General features: G+C 44.8%; 1 protein-coding gene across 1 annotated transcript in view; it reads right to left on the reverse strand.

Annotated features, from left to right (window-relative positions):
- SIM2 (SIM bHLH transcription factor 2) overlaps positions 1–13,093 on the reverse strand; it is a 49,943-nt gene that overhangs the window by 25,787 nt on the left and 11,063 nt on the right. Inside the window, 3 exon segments of the mRNA XM_040483954.1 lie at positions 85–170; positions 3,498–3,606; positions 10,789–10,878. Of these exon segments, the coding sequence (XP_040339888.1) occupies positions 85–170; positions 3,498–3,606; positions 10,789–10,878 (285 nt within the window).

Consider the following 13,093-nt stretch of genomic DNA (forward strand, 5'->3'; position numbering starts at 1 on the left):
TCCTTCAGACCCTCCTCTGCCCCCTCCTTCAGACCCTCCTCTGCCCCCTCCTCCTTCCCTCCCCCGACACGAGGCTCCTCGCACCTTGTATCCGCTGCAAGTCAGGCCCGCGTTTCTTTTCGCCAACACACACTTCATTCGCAGAAAGAAGGACCTCTCTATCTCGTACTCTGAAAGCAGGAGTGAGGTTAGATGGGCCAACTGTTCCACGAGGCTTCCCCCGATTTTGTCCCAATAATATCTGTCGATGCTCAGGATCCGATGGGGCAGCCGGAAGCCTCATCCCAGAATGCCCCGACCCTGACCCAGGGAGCTTCTGCCTGGGGCGGGGACCTGGGTGGGGTGGGGAGACTGGCCCCAGGCCTGCTCCAGAAGCAGGCAGCTGGAAACGTGGCCACAGCAAGAACTCAGGAAACAACCACCTGGGGCCAAGGTGAGGACTGTAAGCGCAGTGGGCCCAGCCCCCCTCGGCATGCCCATGGCCCCCTCCTGGCAGGCACAGAGAGGCCTGGCACCGAAAGAATCGCCTTGGCTAGTCCTGGGGTGGAAGCCTGGGTTGGCCAGGAAGGCCCAGAAGCATCTGGCTTCCCTCAGGGTAAAGGACACTGAGTAAGGGCTCACAGGTACAGCTCTTTCCCCAGCAGAGGGAGACAGCCACAGGGCCCTGACACTGCCCGGGACTGCCTTGGAATGCGGAACCCCCTCAGCCAGATCAAAAAGCCTTAGCCCTCATACATAGCCCCCTCTTTTCTCAGGGCTCTTACCCTCCCCATTCGGTCTTTCTCTGGCAGGGCCAAAGGCCTTACCCACCAGTCTCTGACCTCACTAGTGCAAATGCAAGTGAGTCCCCAAAGGAAACTAAATCTGCTTTAGTGAGCAGATGCCAGTTCTCTGGAATGATGTGTCCATGCCCCCGGGTAAGGGTGAGGTCACTCCACGCTAAATAGAGTTATTTGGTGGCAGTTAATAGATTAATTTTTAAAGAAAGGTTACCATTAGGAGTAGAGGCAAGGCTCCCAGCCATCGCCTATGAGGCTCCTCCCTTCCACCTGCTTGGAGGGGTGGCCATATTTACCCACAATTCCTCTGCAAGCAGGCTATGGTCTGTGAGACATAAGGCTTCCCTGTAACGTGGCTGCCTGTCTGCACCATATCCAGCCAAGCACTGAGGTCTAAAAAAACTTCACCCGGTAATTAACCATGGAGCTTTGGAGAAAGCCAACAATACAATGACCATGACATGATGGAGCAAGTTTAGACGCACAAAAACAACTCTGTGGATAAGAAGCCAGGGAGAGGTCTGAGCGCCTGTGAACCTCAGGCCTTGCACACTTGGGTGGAAATGAATCTGGGGGCAACCCCATCTCTCTTAGACCTCTGTGCTTCTCTTGTGTTGTTGCTGTGCCTGAGACATGAACCCCACAGAGACTGGGATCAAAAGGGTCTCATGATATTCCCAAGACTCATGCGCTGTGATTTTACAAACACCCTTTTAAGGCTGTGACACAGAAGGATGATGGGAAACCAGAGCTAGTGAGAAAGCGCCCAGGCCCATGTAATTAACACGCTGTGGAACTTTCTAGAACAATAACAACCCAATATTCTTAGGTAGTTCTCCAAGACTCCCACCGCCTCTTCCAGCTTTAAACAGTGAAAGAATGAGATTCAGGTACATTCCCCCCCCAGACCTCATTTTGTTAGAAATTACTTCTTCAGGGTCTTATTTGTGTGCATTCATGCAGCCAGACCATTTGCAAGGAGTTAAGAGTCACAGACCATGGCTAAAAGCAAGCTGCCAGCTCAGAAACCAGGACAGCAATCTCTCTCCCTCATAAGGAAAAGTGAGGCTTACAGCGACTCATTCTGGGGCTAGAACGTGCTGGCGGGGGGTGGGGGGTGCACAGAGTTGAATCTGCAGGTGGTTTTACAATTGAGTGGGCTCTGGGGCATCAGCTAAGCTTCCGACTTCGGCTCAGGTCATGATCTCACAGTTTGTGAGTTCGAGCCCCGCATTGGGCTCTGTGCTGACAGCTCGGAGCCTGGAGCCTGCTTAGGATTCTGTGTTTGTGTGTGTGTGTCTCTCTCTGCCCCTCCCCTGCTCGTGCTTTGTCTCTCTCTCTCTCTCTCTCTCTCTCTCTCTCTCTCTCTCAAAAATAAATAACACATTTATAAAAATGTTTTAAATAAAATAAAACTGAGTGGGCTCTTCCAGAGTCTCTCTTTCTAGCCTAGAACAGCCTCCCCAGGAGGAAGCAGTAAGAGTGGAACTCGAGCTTTTCTCTGGCTGGCGACCCCATTCTCACCCAGCTTCACGTTTCTCCTTTCGCATTTTGTTCTACTGGGGAAGTCTGGCCAAGTTGGGATACTATAGTCCAGAGCAGACAAGAGACCTATCGATCAACATGCTGGTTGGTCTCATTGGACTGTCAGACGGAGTTACAAGCCCAGGGCCCCCCGAATAAGTTCTTCTCTGTCTTCCCAGCATGCACTGCAATTATAACTTAGGAAGTCATTTGTGTAATGATGTGCTCCTCACCCTTCACTGAATAGTCAAGCCACATCATGTCCTAACACGGTGCTTATGACCATAGAACCCAGTCAATATGTGTTAAATGATGGGACTGTCAGGTGGAGGAACCTGCCCCCACACGGAGACAGGCTGGGGAGGTGCACCTGCCTCCGTCTAGACAAGGGCTTCTTAACTGTTTCGTGCCATGGCATCTCTACCTAGAATAATGTTTTTAAGTGCCGAAGATAAAATATATGAGATCACAAATGGAACCAGCTGTGTTGAAAACAGTTACCAAAATATTAAAACAAGTGGTGATATGGTTATAAATGTGCTGGTTTATTAACACGTGAGACAACAAGACCCAGTAGCAGGCTCATAACTCTTGAAATTTTGAAGTAGCAATGAGCCCCAATGATACGTTTAAGTACCTACAAGAACACTGTAAAGTGAAACGAACACATGTGATTCTCGTTGTGGGCAAAGCCGTGGGTTCTAGTGAGAGTAAGGGGACAGACAGTCTACAGTCTATATGCAAAGGAAAAGCAGAATTCAGCCAGACAGAATAAAGATGTAATTCTTCCCATGCAGTTTCACAGACCCCCTGAGCTCCATCTGGGGGCCCTCTGGTGAAGAAGCCCAGGTCTAGATTGTGTCCCTGGAACTCTAAACCAAGAGCACTTTAGGGGAGAAGCCTCTGACCATGTTTCTTTACCTCCTGCAGCACCTCACGTGGTCTCTGGCATGAGAAATGAGATCCATAGTGTTGCTTCAAAGGACAGAGGCATAAAAGCAAATGCCCCGTGCTGTGTGTTTTCTGGAGAGGCCCTGCTGGGCGGCCCCAGTCATGCTTCCCCCACCCCTTGGCAACACAGGAAGCAAAACCCTCAGGTCACATCGAGAGAGAGAGAGAGAGAGAGAGAGAGAGAGAGAGCGCGCGCGCTTTGTCTGGTTTTCATTCTGGTTTCTTCTCATCTGGAGGAAATACCTTGTAGCAGGTGATGGTGGAGGGGCTGGTGGGCCGCGAGGACAGCTGTCATCTCGTCGTGGTCGGAAGGATGGATGTACTCGTAAATACTGTTGCCCGTGAGCTCCACCTGCCACAGAGGGAAGGGAAGGGTCAGAAATCCCCTCGGGGTTGCCTGGGTGGAGGAAGGGGAAGGTGCACCGTAGGTAGGCACCACCTGGGACAGGGGTCCCACCTCTCCTTGCAACCTTGTCCCCATGCAGAAACGTGTGGCTTTCATTAAGCAGTGCTCTGAACCGCCTCCCACATGGGGATTGGGGTCAAAGCCAAGACAGTCCTGAGCAGGAGGAACTGGGAAGTGAAGGATGAAAAGGTGTCATGGAGGCGGGTGACCCCTATGGCCCAGGCAGTGTCCTTTATACAGGAGACAGCTTAAAACAGACTGGAGCTAGGGCCTTGCCCTTCCCCCGCGCACTCCCATGCTGCCTGAGGGGACTGGCCAGCTGGGACACCAGCTGCTAAGTCCAGACTATCGTCCCTGCGAGAGCCAAGTCTGCCCTCTCAGAGGCTGAGCAAGTGGGAGCCACAGGGGCTCCAGTTCATTTCTCCATCAGCTCTGAGCTGTGCCCCTCAGGCACCGCCGGGCCTCTTTCACGTGGCTGGAAACGTGTCCCTGGCCTTCCGAGTCTGGGATGACTGTGTTGCCCGATGGCTCCCGCCCACGGGTGTGGCGGGGAGGCTGCGGGACCTGCGGGAAGCTTTGGGCCCGCTCCAGACAGCCATGTGACAGGCTGGTTATTTCCCCCGGGGGTGCGACCCCAGCACTTGGGCACCACCTACTTCCAGGCACACCCTGCAGAGGACAAGACGGCAAGCCTAGAGGCCATGTGGATGTTGGCCAGGACCCTGCCTTGCAGGGATGGGGGTCTCTAGGAAATAGCATCATTATGACCTATCCACAGAGGTCCCTGGTGATTCGATGCCTAAACGAGAACTTTTCCACTGTTCCCCCCAAGCATAAGTGCCATGATAGGGGATATTAGAGTCTCAAGGCCTGGACCCCCTGACCCCATCCTAAGATGGGCAGTGGTACAGAATGTTCCAGAAACTCTGACCATCACAACGGCCTTCTGAGCAGTGCCGGCTGGATCCTATATTAGAGGTACACCAGTATAGATGAGGGCTGTGTCAGTGCATCCGGGATTAATCAGGGGCCCAGGGCACTGATGGCTGTTCCACCATGGCCAGGAAGAGCCCCCAGGCCCAGGGTGGAAGAAACTGAAAGCCTGCGAGAAAATGCCCTCGGGAGGCAGAGAACCTTGGGCAGGTCTGATGAACTCTCTTAGCTCTGCCCCACGGGGAGAGGAGGGCAAGCTAAAAGAGCAAAGGCAGGCTTGTGAGTGCTCTGTCCCTAACCACCCCCTTGTTATTTTTAAGTGTGTTGTGAACCACATGTTTTGTTGGGAGGCTCACTGGTCTCGAGCAGAGCAGAGACGACACGATCTTCTGTAAAGGGGCAGCTCTGACCGTGCCACCTCACGCAGAGGACGGAGGCAGCCAGGCAATTTAATGGACAAGTTCTCCCGGGAGCCACTGTTTCAAATTAGCATCAAGGCCACGAGCTCTTTACTTGGGACCACGCGGCCATGGAGAGGTGAAGTAATTTACCCCGTCCTCTGAGCCAGCTCTTCCAATGTCTTAAGACGTATGAGTTGCCATTTTATGCAGAACAAATTATGTTTCTGGCCCGCTAAGGCATCTTGTCTCTAAAACGGCTTTCGCAGTTCTGTTTTCTGCATTATTCCTGGAATGTTTCTTTCCAATATTGTGCCAACAGAGCCACGGAGGGAGTCCCGTTACAGAGAGCCTCCCTGCCTCCCTCCTGGACACTCGCCTCCCAAACCCGCACTTTGCTAATGACCGAAAGGAGATTTTCCTGTGACAAAAGTTATTATGTAATTTCACTCCAAACTATAAGGAATGAAAGGAAAACATTCTTCTTTCAAGTCGTTTCTGTTCATCCTTAAAAAAATTTCGATAAACCAGCAGATGTTAAGTCAGCCACGTGGGACAGGACAGTCTCTTCTTCCCTGAGGACAGCAGTGGGGGCTCCTTGTGAAGCTCTCTCAGGTGGAGAGGGACAGAGGCTAATAAGTAAGGGAGCTGTTTTTTTTTTTGTTTTTTAATTGATTTACAATTTCAACAGCTTGTTTTTAAAATGAAAAAAAATAATGAGAATTATTTTTGTGTTGGTCCATCATTTTTCCCTTAGGCATGTTTTTGAGGGAAAAAAGAAGTATTCTAGTTTGCTCTGAGTTCTTAGGAAAAAAACAACACATCTTTTTATTTTTATTTTATTTTAAAAATTTAACTATTTATTTTAAGTAATCTCTACATCCGGCGTGGGGCTCGAACTCACAACCCCAAGATCAAGAGTCACGTGCTCTTGTGACTGAGCCAGCCGGACGTCCCAGTAGCTCATGTCTTTTGAAACGTATTTATAAACTTGCAGAAAGATTTGCATCTCTGCTTATAGGGATTCGATCTGCGTTTTAATCCTAAAGTAGCTTCATCTGTTTTCAAAGGTCCCATTCTCGCCATATGCGTTTGGAAAAAGAACAGAGAAGGTCCGTGAATGAAGAGGCTTGATTTGCTGAATACCTGGGTCAATTATAAACTCTAAGTCTGTCCAGGAAGTAAAATGGTCTTCAAATAACGGAAATGTTTTTAGAGAACAAATTTTGGAATGATAAAACAGTGCTGACCTTGACTCAAAATTATGGTTGACATGGTGTTTCCTGTATTTACATATCTACTCGTGCTTTTGAATGGTTGAAAGAAATGTGGCTACCTCACCAAAAAAAAAAAAAAAAAAAAAAAAAATTATAGTTGTCGCTATAAAACTCCCCAGGTCTCATACATCAACCTTATTAAAACAGACCCTCAATGTGATATTTTAGTATTTGTAAAACCCTGCTAACTACAAAATGAATTGCTTTCCTACTAAGAGCGTTTTTATGTTTTGCTGAATACCTTTCCTTCCTGCCAAGAAAAGTACATATGGTAAATGCAGCACTAAATGGATACATTCTGGGTCAGAAGGGGAAAGTCACCCAGTGCTCGGGAAATGCACGTGACTCTGCTTTGGGCGTTTTGCTGACTATGGTAAATTAAGCATTTTAAAATAAGATGGTTTGGGTTTCAGGGTTCAAGTTATGTCAACAAACATAAAGCACTGTCCTTTCTCTTTATTTCAAAAGTGAAAGGATTAGGTCTATGGCCCCAAACAATGCCGTGGCTAGGCCACAACTTTACGGTTGTGGTTCCGGCCACAATCTCAAACATTACATTTTCCTTTATATGTCTCATAAATGGCCATTTCACACATACCTATAGTTGCTTGAAAATTTACATTAGTTACCTAGATGTTATATAATACACGCAACTTTGGTGAGGAAATCTAAACCGCAGGGATACTTAAAAGTGTCTGAGGAAACACACAGCAGGTTTTACAGGGCTTTTTTCCTTTTTCACATATAAATAAGTTAATCACACCAACCAAAAAACCATGGAACTAACCATCTAATAAACCTGTGTGGATAAAGAATGCTTCCCCAACTCTACCCCTCCAAACAGATATAAACGAGACTATACGAATTATTACGTATCCTTTGCGGGCACATATACCAAATGGAATTTTCAAGGCTGAAGCCTGACTCTGTTTCCCAACACTTGGACGGTGAGCTGAGAAGACTTACTTGTACTTTGTGGTTGTCTCTGTCACTTTCTGGTAAGAAAGTCTGACAGCAAGGGTCACTGTGTCTCCTAATTTAAAAACAAAAATAGTAAACTCTGCCAGATTTCTTACTCTAACACTCGTTTAAAAAAAGCTCAATAAAACGCTTTGAATTAGGATGGGCTTATCACACATAAAGAATCATTTTTATACCCTCCAAAATAGATAATTGAGATAGTTATTTAGGTAGTGCAGATGTGAAAAAAAAACACCACCACCACTTTGCCGTGAATTATCACACAATGATGACAAACCTAGGAGCTTATGTTCCCTAGGAGCTGCTAACACAGAGTTTAACCCTGAATTAATGTGAAAGATGTTGTTACTTAATGAGATAATGTCATCGAGAGTAATTGAAAGTTCTTGGAACGCAGAAGGACGCTATGTAAATATAAGCTATTAGCACTATCGTTATTCATCAGAAAATCTGTCTGAAGGGTTACTCTGCTTACTGGATAGAATTTTAACATTTTCCCCTCTGACGATTAAAAAAAAGATCCTTAAGCCTATTTTAATAAAGTTTTCATGTTTGACATTCTTGCCTGACTTTTTGCTACTAATAAAAATAATCTAAAAGGTGCAAAAAAATTTTTTTAAAGGAGAAGTTGGGCGTTTGACATCCTATTCAATACTTCATTTTACTATTTAAGTAAAGAAGACAGAAAAAAATACACATTGTGATTCTGCCTAGAGTTCCTTCTGCAGAGTTAATCGTGAGCAGGAGGCAGATTTGTGGGAACGGTTTGTTGTTGCTTATTTAAACAGTTCAGCATGGAACACTCCCCAGACACTAACGAGGGCTCACGTCTGCATTAAAGTGTTTTTGTAGCTGGAGGCTGATGCTGAGGCAGTCCCACTAAGAGACCAAGAAAAAAAAAAAAAATTCAGTCGCTCTACACAGTTTATCTTTTTTTTAAACTGACACTTCTCCCGGCCAGCAACATAATAAACAAAAGGCATCTCTACAACATTCTTGAAAAGTGATCATGTATAACTCCCTGCCCTTCCAATATTATGGCACCAAGGTTTCTCTCTGCATTGTGACCAAAGGGAAATATAATTTTAATTGTGCCTAAATTATTCTGTTTGGATTTCCTTTTGTAGAATTCATTGTGAACAGGAGGCATACTGGTCACCTATCCAATATTTTGTTCATTCTTAATTAGTGTTCATGGACAATTAATTTCATTTCCCACATAAAGAGAGAAAAATGACAGAGAGAGAGAATATCATACTAGACTGAGCAGCCTGCGTGAACCAGACCATCCTGGTGTGCGCACAGGGCCTTATCATGTGCCAGGCCTTGTCACATGACTAAGCAGTCCTAATATGTGCCCACCAAAGGACACTATTTGAAGCAACTTTTGTGCTACTTGAAGTACAGTTCCAATGAAACCGTGGGGACACCCGGCTTTTGTGTAGCTCCCTACGGTTTGTAAGTCACATAAAATGGGCACTTTGATATATTTCTTACCACAGCCCTGAAAAAGAGGTAGAGCAGGCATTATTTTCTTATTTAAGTTATGGTTCAGGGAGGTTAAGTACCTGCTCTATCAAGACAATGAAAGCATATAACTATACATTTCCCTTTTTGCTTTGACTGCTAGGGAACTCAGATCTGACTTTAATATTTGATACTAGTGACTTTACCTGTTTTATCTTTGTGCAGTCCTTTTTTTAAAAAAATTTTTAACGTTTTTGTTCATTTTTGAGACAGAGAGAGACAGAGCATGAGCAGGGGAGGGACAGAGAGAGGGAGACACAGCATCCGAAACAGGCTCCAGGCTCTAAGCCGTCAGCACAGAGTCCGATGTGGGGCTCGAACTCACAGACTGTGAGATCATGACCTGAGCTGAAGTCGGACGCTTAACCGACTGAGCCACCCAGGCGCCCCAATGTGCAGTCCTTTTTAAAGAATGTGAACTGTTTTGTCTTTTTTGTGACATTATGATAAGACTAACCAAAGATTTGATAAATTATGAGGAAAAAGTCAAGTAATCTACTCAAAATCATTCAGCCACATATCAAATTAGGACTAGCAACCAGGATGGTTATAACTAAAGGGCCTTAAATAATTCTAAATAGGGCAAGATAGAAACTCAGAGTATAATAACTTGGAAAATATATAAATAGTAAATATCATGTTCCCAACAGTATTTCCTCTTCCACAAGTATACTACTAACATCAGTCACATAAGCGTAAGAGCCAAGCCTTAGCAAATCTTATCTGGGAGACCTGGTTTCGTAAAGGAAGAGAAGAGGATGAGAAAAGGAAACACTAAGTAATCTTAATATGAGATTCTCTTTAAAGGACTTTGCATAAGAAACGTAGGCACAGACACCACCCCCTCCTCGGGCGTGGATAAAGATGTATACGCGTTGGAAGAGAAGACTGTAAACAAATAGCAAATTTTAAAAAATGCATCGGCAGAAAAAAGAAAAGGAATACACCAGATGCAGGCTTCCAAATTGGTAATTTTGTTTTTCAATGAAAAAACCCCAGCCACGTTAATTGGCATGTTTCATTTTGGCGTAACTACAGGGGGGGCCGGTGCAATACAGATTATTCGTCTGCCTCCTGGGAGCCCATTTCCTGTATCTAATTAATTCTAGCGTGTCTTCAGTTGCGATGGACACAAGCACTCTGATAGTTCACAATGTAAAGAAACAGTCTCTACATGTATAAAAAGTGTGACTCTTGGAACCACTATCCACGCTTATTAAATCAGAAATGTGAACGGCAACAATCAGTTAGACTCCTCCCACTGGGAGGAGCCCAGACAGCAGCCGAATTCTCCCCCAAACCCTTGGCTTGACGCAAATAGATAAAGCTGTGTGCACCTCTTTCCTTTAATGGGATGCACCCCCTTTTAGAAGACAGTTGCAGAAAAATCGGTAATATTTAAATGTTCTAAAGAAAACAGGACCTTGCTGAGCAAAACAGTAGTAAACTGAGTTTTATGAGTTTCTATCACAAGCATATAAAATGCTTTACTGAAACGACCACTGAACTGGAAAAACTCAGGAAAAATTACCCTGAATTCCATGTGAACACTCATAAATCTACACACCCCCCCCTTCTCTCTCCCCAAAGCACAGTCTGCATAAAATCCATGTTCGACATCAGTTTCCCTCTTACTTTCATGGCAACTCACAATACCACGTGCCGACCAGCAAGCGTGGACTGAAAAATCTCCCTTTGTGAAGCTCTTGTTAGTGGCAGAATGTTACTGCAGAAGCAGAGTCCAGGCTATCAGACAGAATCCTCAGAACAAAGCTGACTGTTGCGAAGATCTACTGGTCATTAATCCCAAAGGAAAAAGAAAGTAAAACCTTCAAAATGCAACACGAAGAGCCCTGCGGGATGGCCTAAAAAGATGATTTTGCAATTTCGGATTATTTCACACACAAAAGCAGACGCTTGAACAGAATCATTTTCAAGGTGGACAAGACTGTCAAGGTCCGCCAACACTTAATTCTGTATTTTGGTTGTACATAAAATTAGGGAATACCTACCTGTGACAAGCCTAAATGTACAGAAGCTGTTTCTGATATATACATGATTTTGCCATCAGATGCTACCACGAAAACAAATCCGTCCAAAGTCTGTAAAAGAAAGTGCCAGAGTAAGAGGTGACAGTTCTACATCAGAGTTAAGTCAAATAATTGTGCCATCACTGGAGTGGAGGAACATACAAAACATTGTCATCAATACATATTTGTTCAATGCAAAATGGAGTGCAGGGCCATAAGAAGGACTGTGGGTTACAACGCTCACGGCGCAATTCCCGGGACCAGGCTCTCAAATGCTTTTAAAGCACTTTAAAAACAATCTTACAGCCACATCACAAAAATCATGCAAAACATTTGAGAATTCCTAACATGCTCAGTTTAAATGCAGTAGCTTTATTGTTTAGGGTTATTTTAGCACTTAGCACAAATCCGGACTTCTATGGTACTTAGGGGGAAACCTACCACTATATAGACCGTTTTATGTCATAATTGGCAGTCCTTTATACCGCTAGGACATATGCTTTATTTGCCACAATTTTCTAGTTACCCCTAAGTACCATTTGAATAATAAATTCCGAACACTACCACTCCCCTGAAAATAAAATACCCGGTTATTTTAACAGACTATGTCTACAGAATTAACTACTTAGAATTTGCAAGAGATCAAATAACCTTTGCAAAATTCAAGGAGAAAAAGTATCAATTTCTGAAAAATTAAAACTACCTAAATGATATTGCCTGGGTTGGCCAGCCCTCAAAAAAATAAAGTAAAATTTTAAGAGCTAATTAAGACAAATAAAAAGGTAATGATTATATTTATATGTGGCAAGGATAAAAAGACTAAATTATTTTTGAAAAAGGAAACTGCATTTTATTTACCCATTCATATTTTAGATCCAGAACCAAAGAAAAGCAATAAAGTTGGTGAAAGGTCCATACAACCCACAATGCTGCCCCCATAAAAAATATTCCAAATTAATTTCTGGCCACAAATTCTATTTTTACAGCATGTAATTGAAACCAGATTACCTTCGGTTTTGCTAAATCTGCCCCCTCTTTGGAGGGGGGCCTAAAAAGAATGTAGTAGAAGTGAAACTTGAAAGATATCCTTACATTCTGTTGTCTCAAGTACAGTTTTACTATAACCACTCTTTGCCAACTTAACTATCATCGTCCCAACCTATGCTCAGGTTGAAATCCACATCTTGATTATAAGCCTTCCTTTCTCGTCCTGAACTCAGCTACAACATATTCTCCCAACTAAATTCCGTTTCAAAAATATAAAACATACCGCAATTTCTAAAGTTATAAACGTTTTGGCACATCTGCACCCTCGTGCTTAGCTCCAAAATCATTGAAGAGATACATTTATTGAAACGGTATCTGACAGCCAGCCATGTGAGTAAAAGAGAAAGAAAAATCATCGTAATTAAATTCTGAAAGTTGCCAGCAGTAGCTAAAAAAATAATATCCTTAATGGAAAACGTTGGATATACCTTCGCAGCTTCAGATTACCGAATTCTCTTGAATGTATGTTAACTGCAAACATGCCCGTGCATACGGCATTCCGGCATTAAAGAAACGCACAGCACATCGGAGGAACCGAGGCGAGTTGACTTTGCCCACCAGGTTTCCACGGGAGTTGTTCCTGGTGTTAGTGTTCACTTATACCATGTAGGAGTATCAAACAAGCAAAATACCACGCACGGTGCTGGAAGCGAGCGAGGGGATAGGCACAGGGCGCGGGAAAGACTCCAAGAGCGCCATTTCCCAGCCCAGGCTGCCACAACGTTTGCTTTATGCTATAAAAGCTTCAGGTTTCAAATATTCTCGGGATCCTCTCTTCCTCAGAGCATGCAAGGGGGCGGGCGGAAATCCCACCAGGACATTCAGGGAAAGGGGTTTTTAAAAGATCCGCTTTTTTCGAAATGCGGTGCTCTTGGCTGACTCGATGACCCAAGTCACTGCCTACTGTCGCCAACTTTTTTTTTCTTTTAAAGAAAACACGAAATAGAAGGTGGAAATGCAAAACAGCTCTTGGTGAGCATTTTTCGATGGCAGAGACAAATGACGGGTGGGGGGGGAATGAATCGGGTCGTTGATGAGGCTCTGTAAAGGGCATTTGAAAGATTCTGGGACACTGGGCGTTGCTGTCCCCACTCAGTGCCAGCTGCTGATTTGGAAATGGCCAGTCGTGTGCACGCTTACCCGGCCAGAGCTGTGGACACCGCGAGTGAAATCCGAGGTCAGGAGCATTTTAGCAACCATGGACTGAATGATTCCGAGCTGGGGGCGCTAAGAATGACTC

Source organism: Herpailurus yagouaroundi, unplaced genomic scaffold (assembly GCF_014898765.1).
Source record: "Herpailurus yagouaroundi ecotype Mexico unplaced genomic scaffold, PumYag 162, whole genome shotgun sequence".
NCBI classification, from domain to species: Eukaryota; Metazoa; Chordata; class Mammalia; order Carnivora; family Felidae; genus Herpailurus; species Herpailurus yagouaroundi.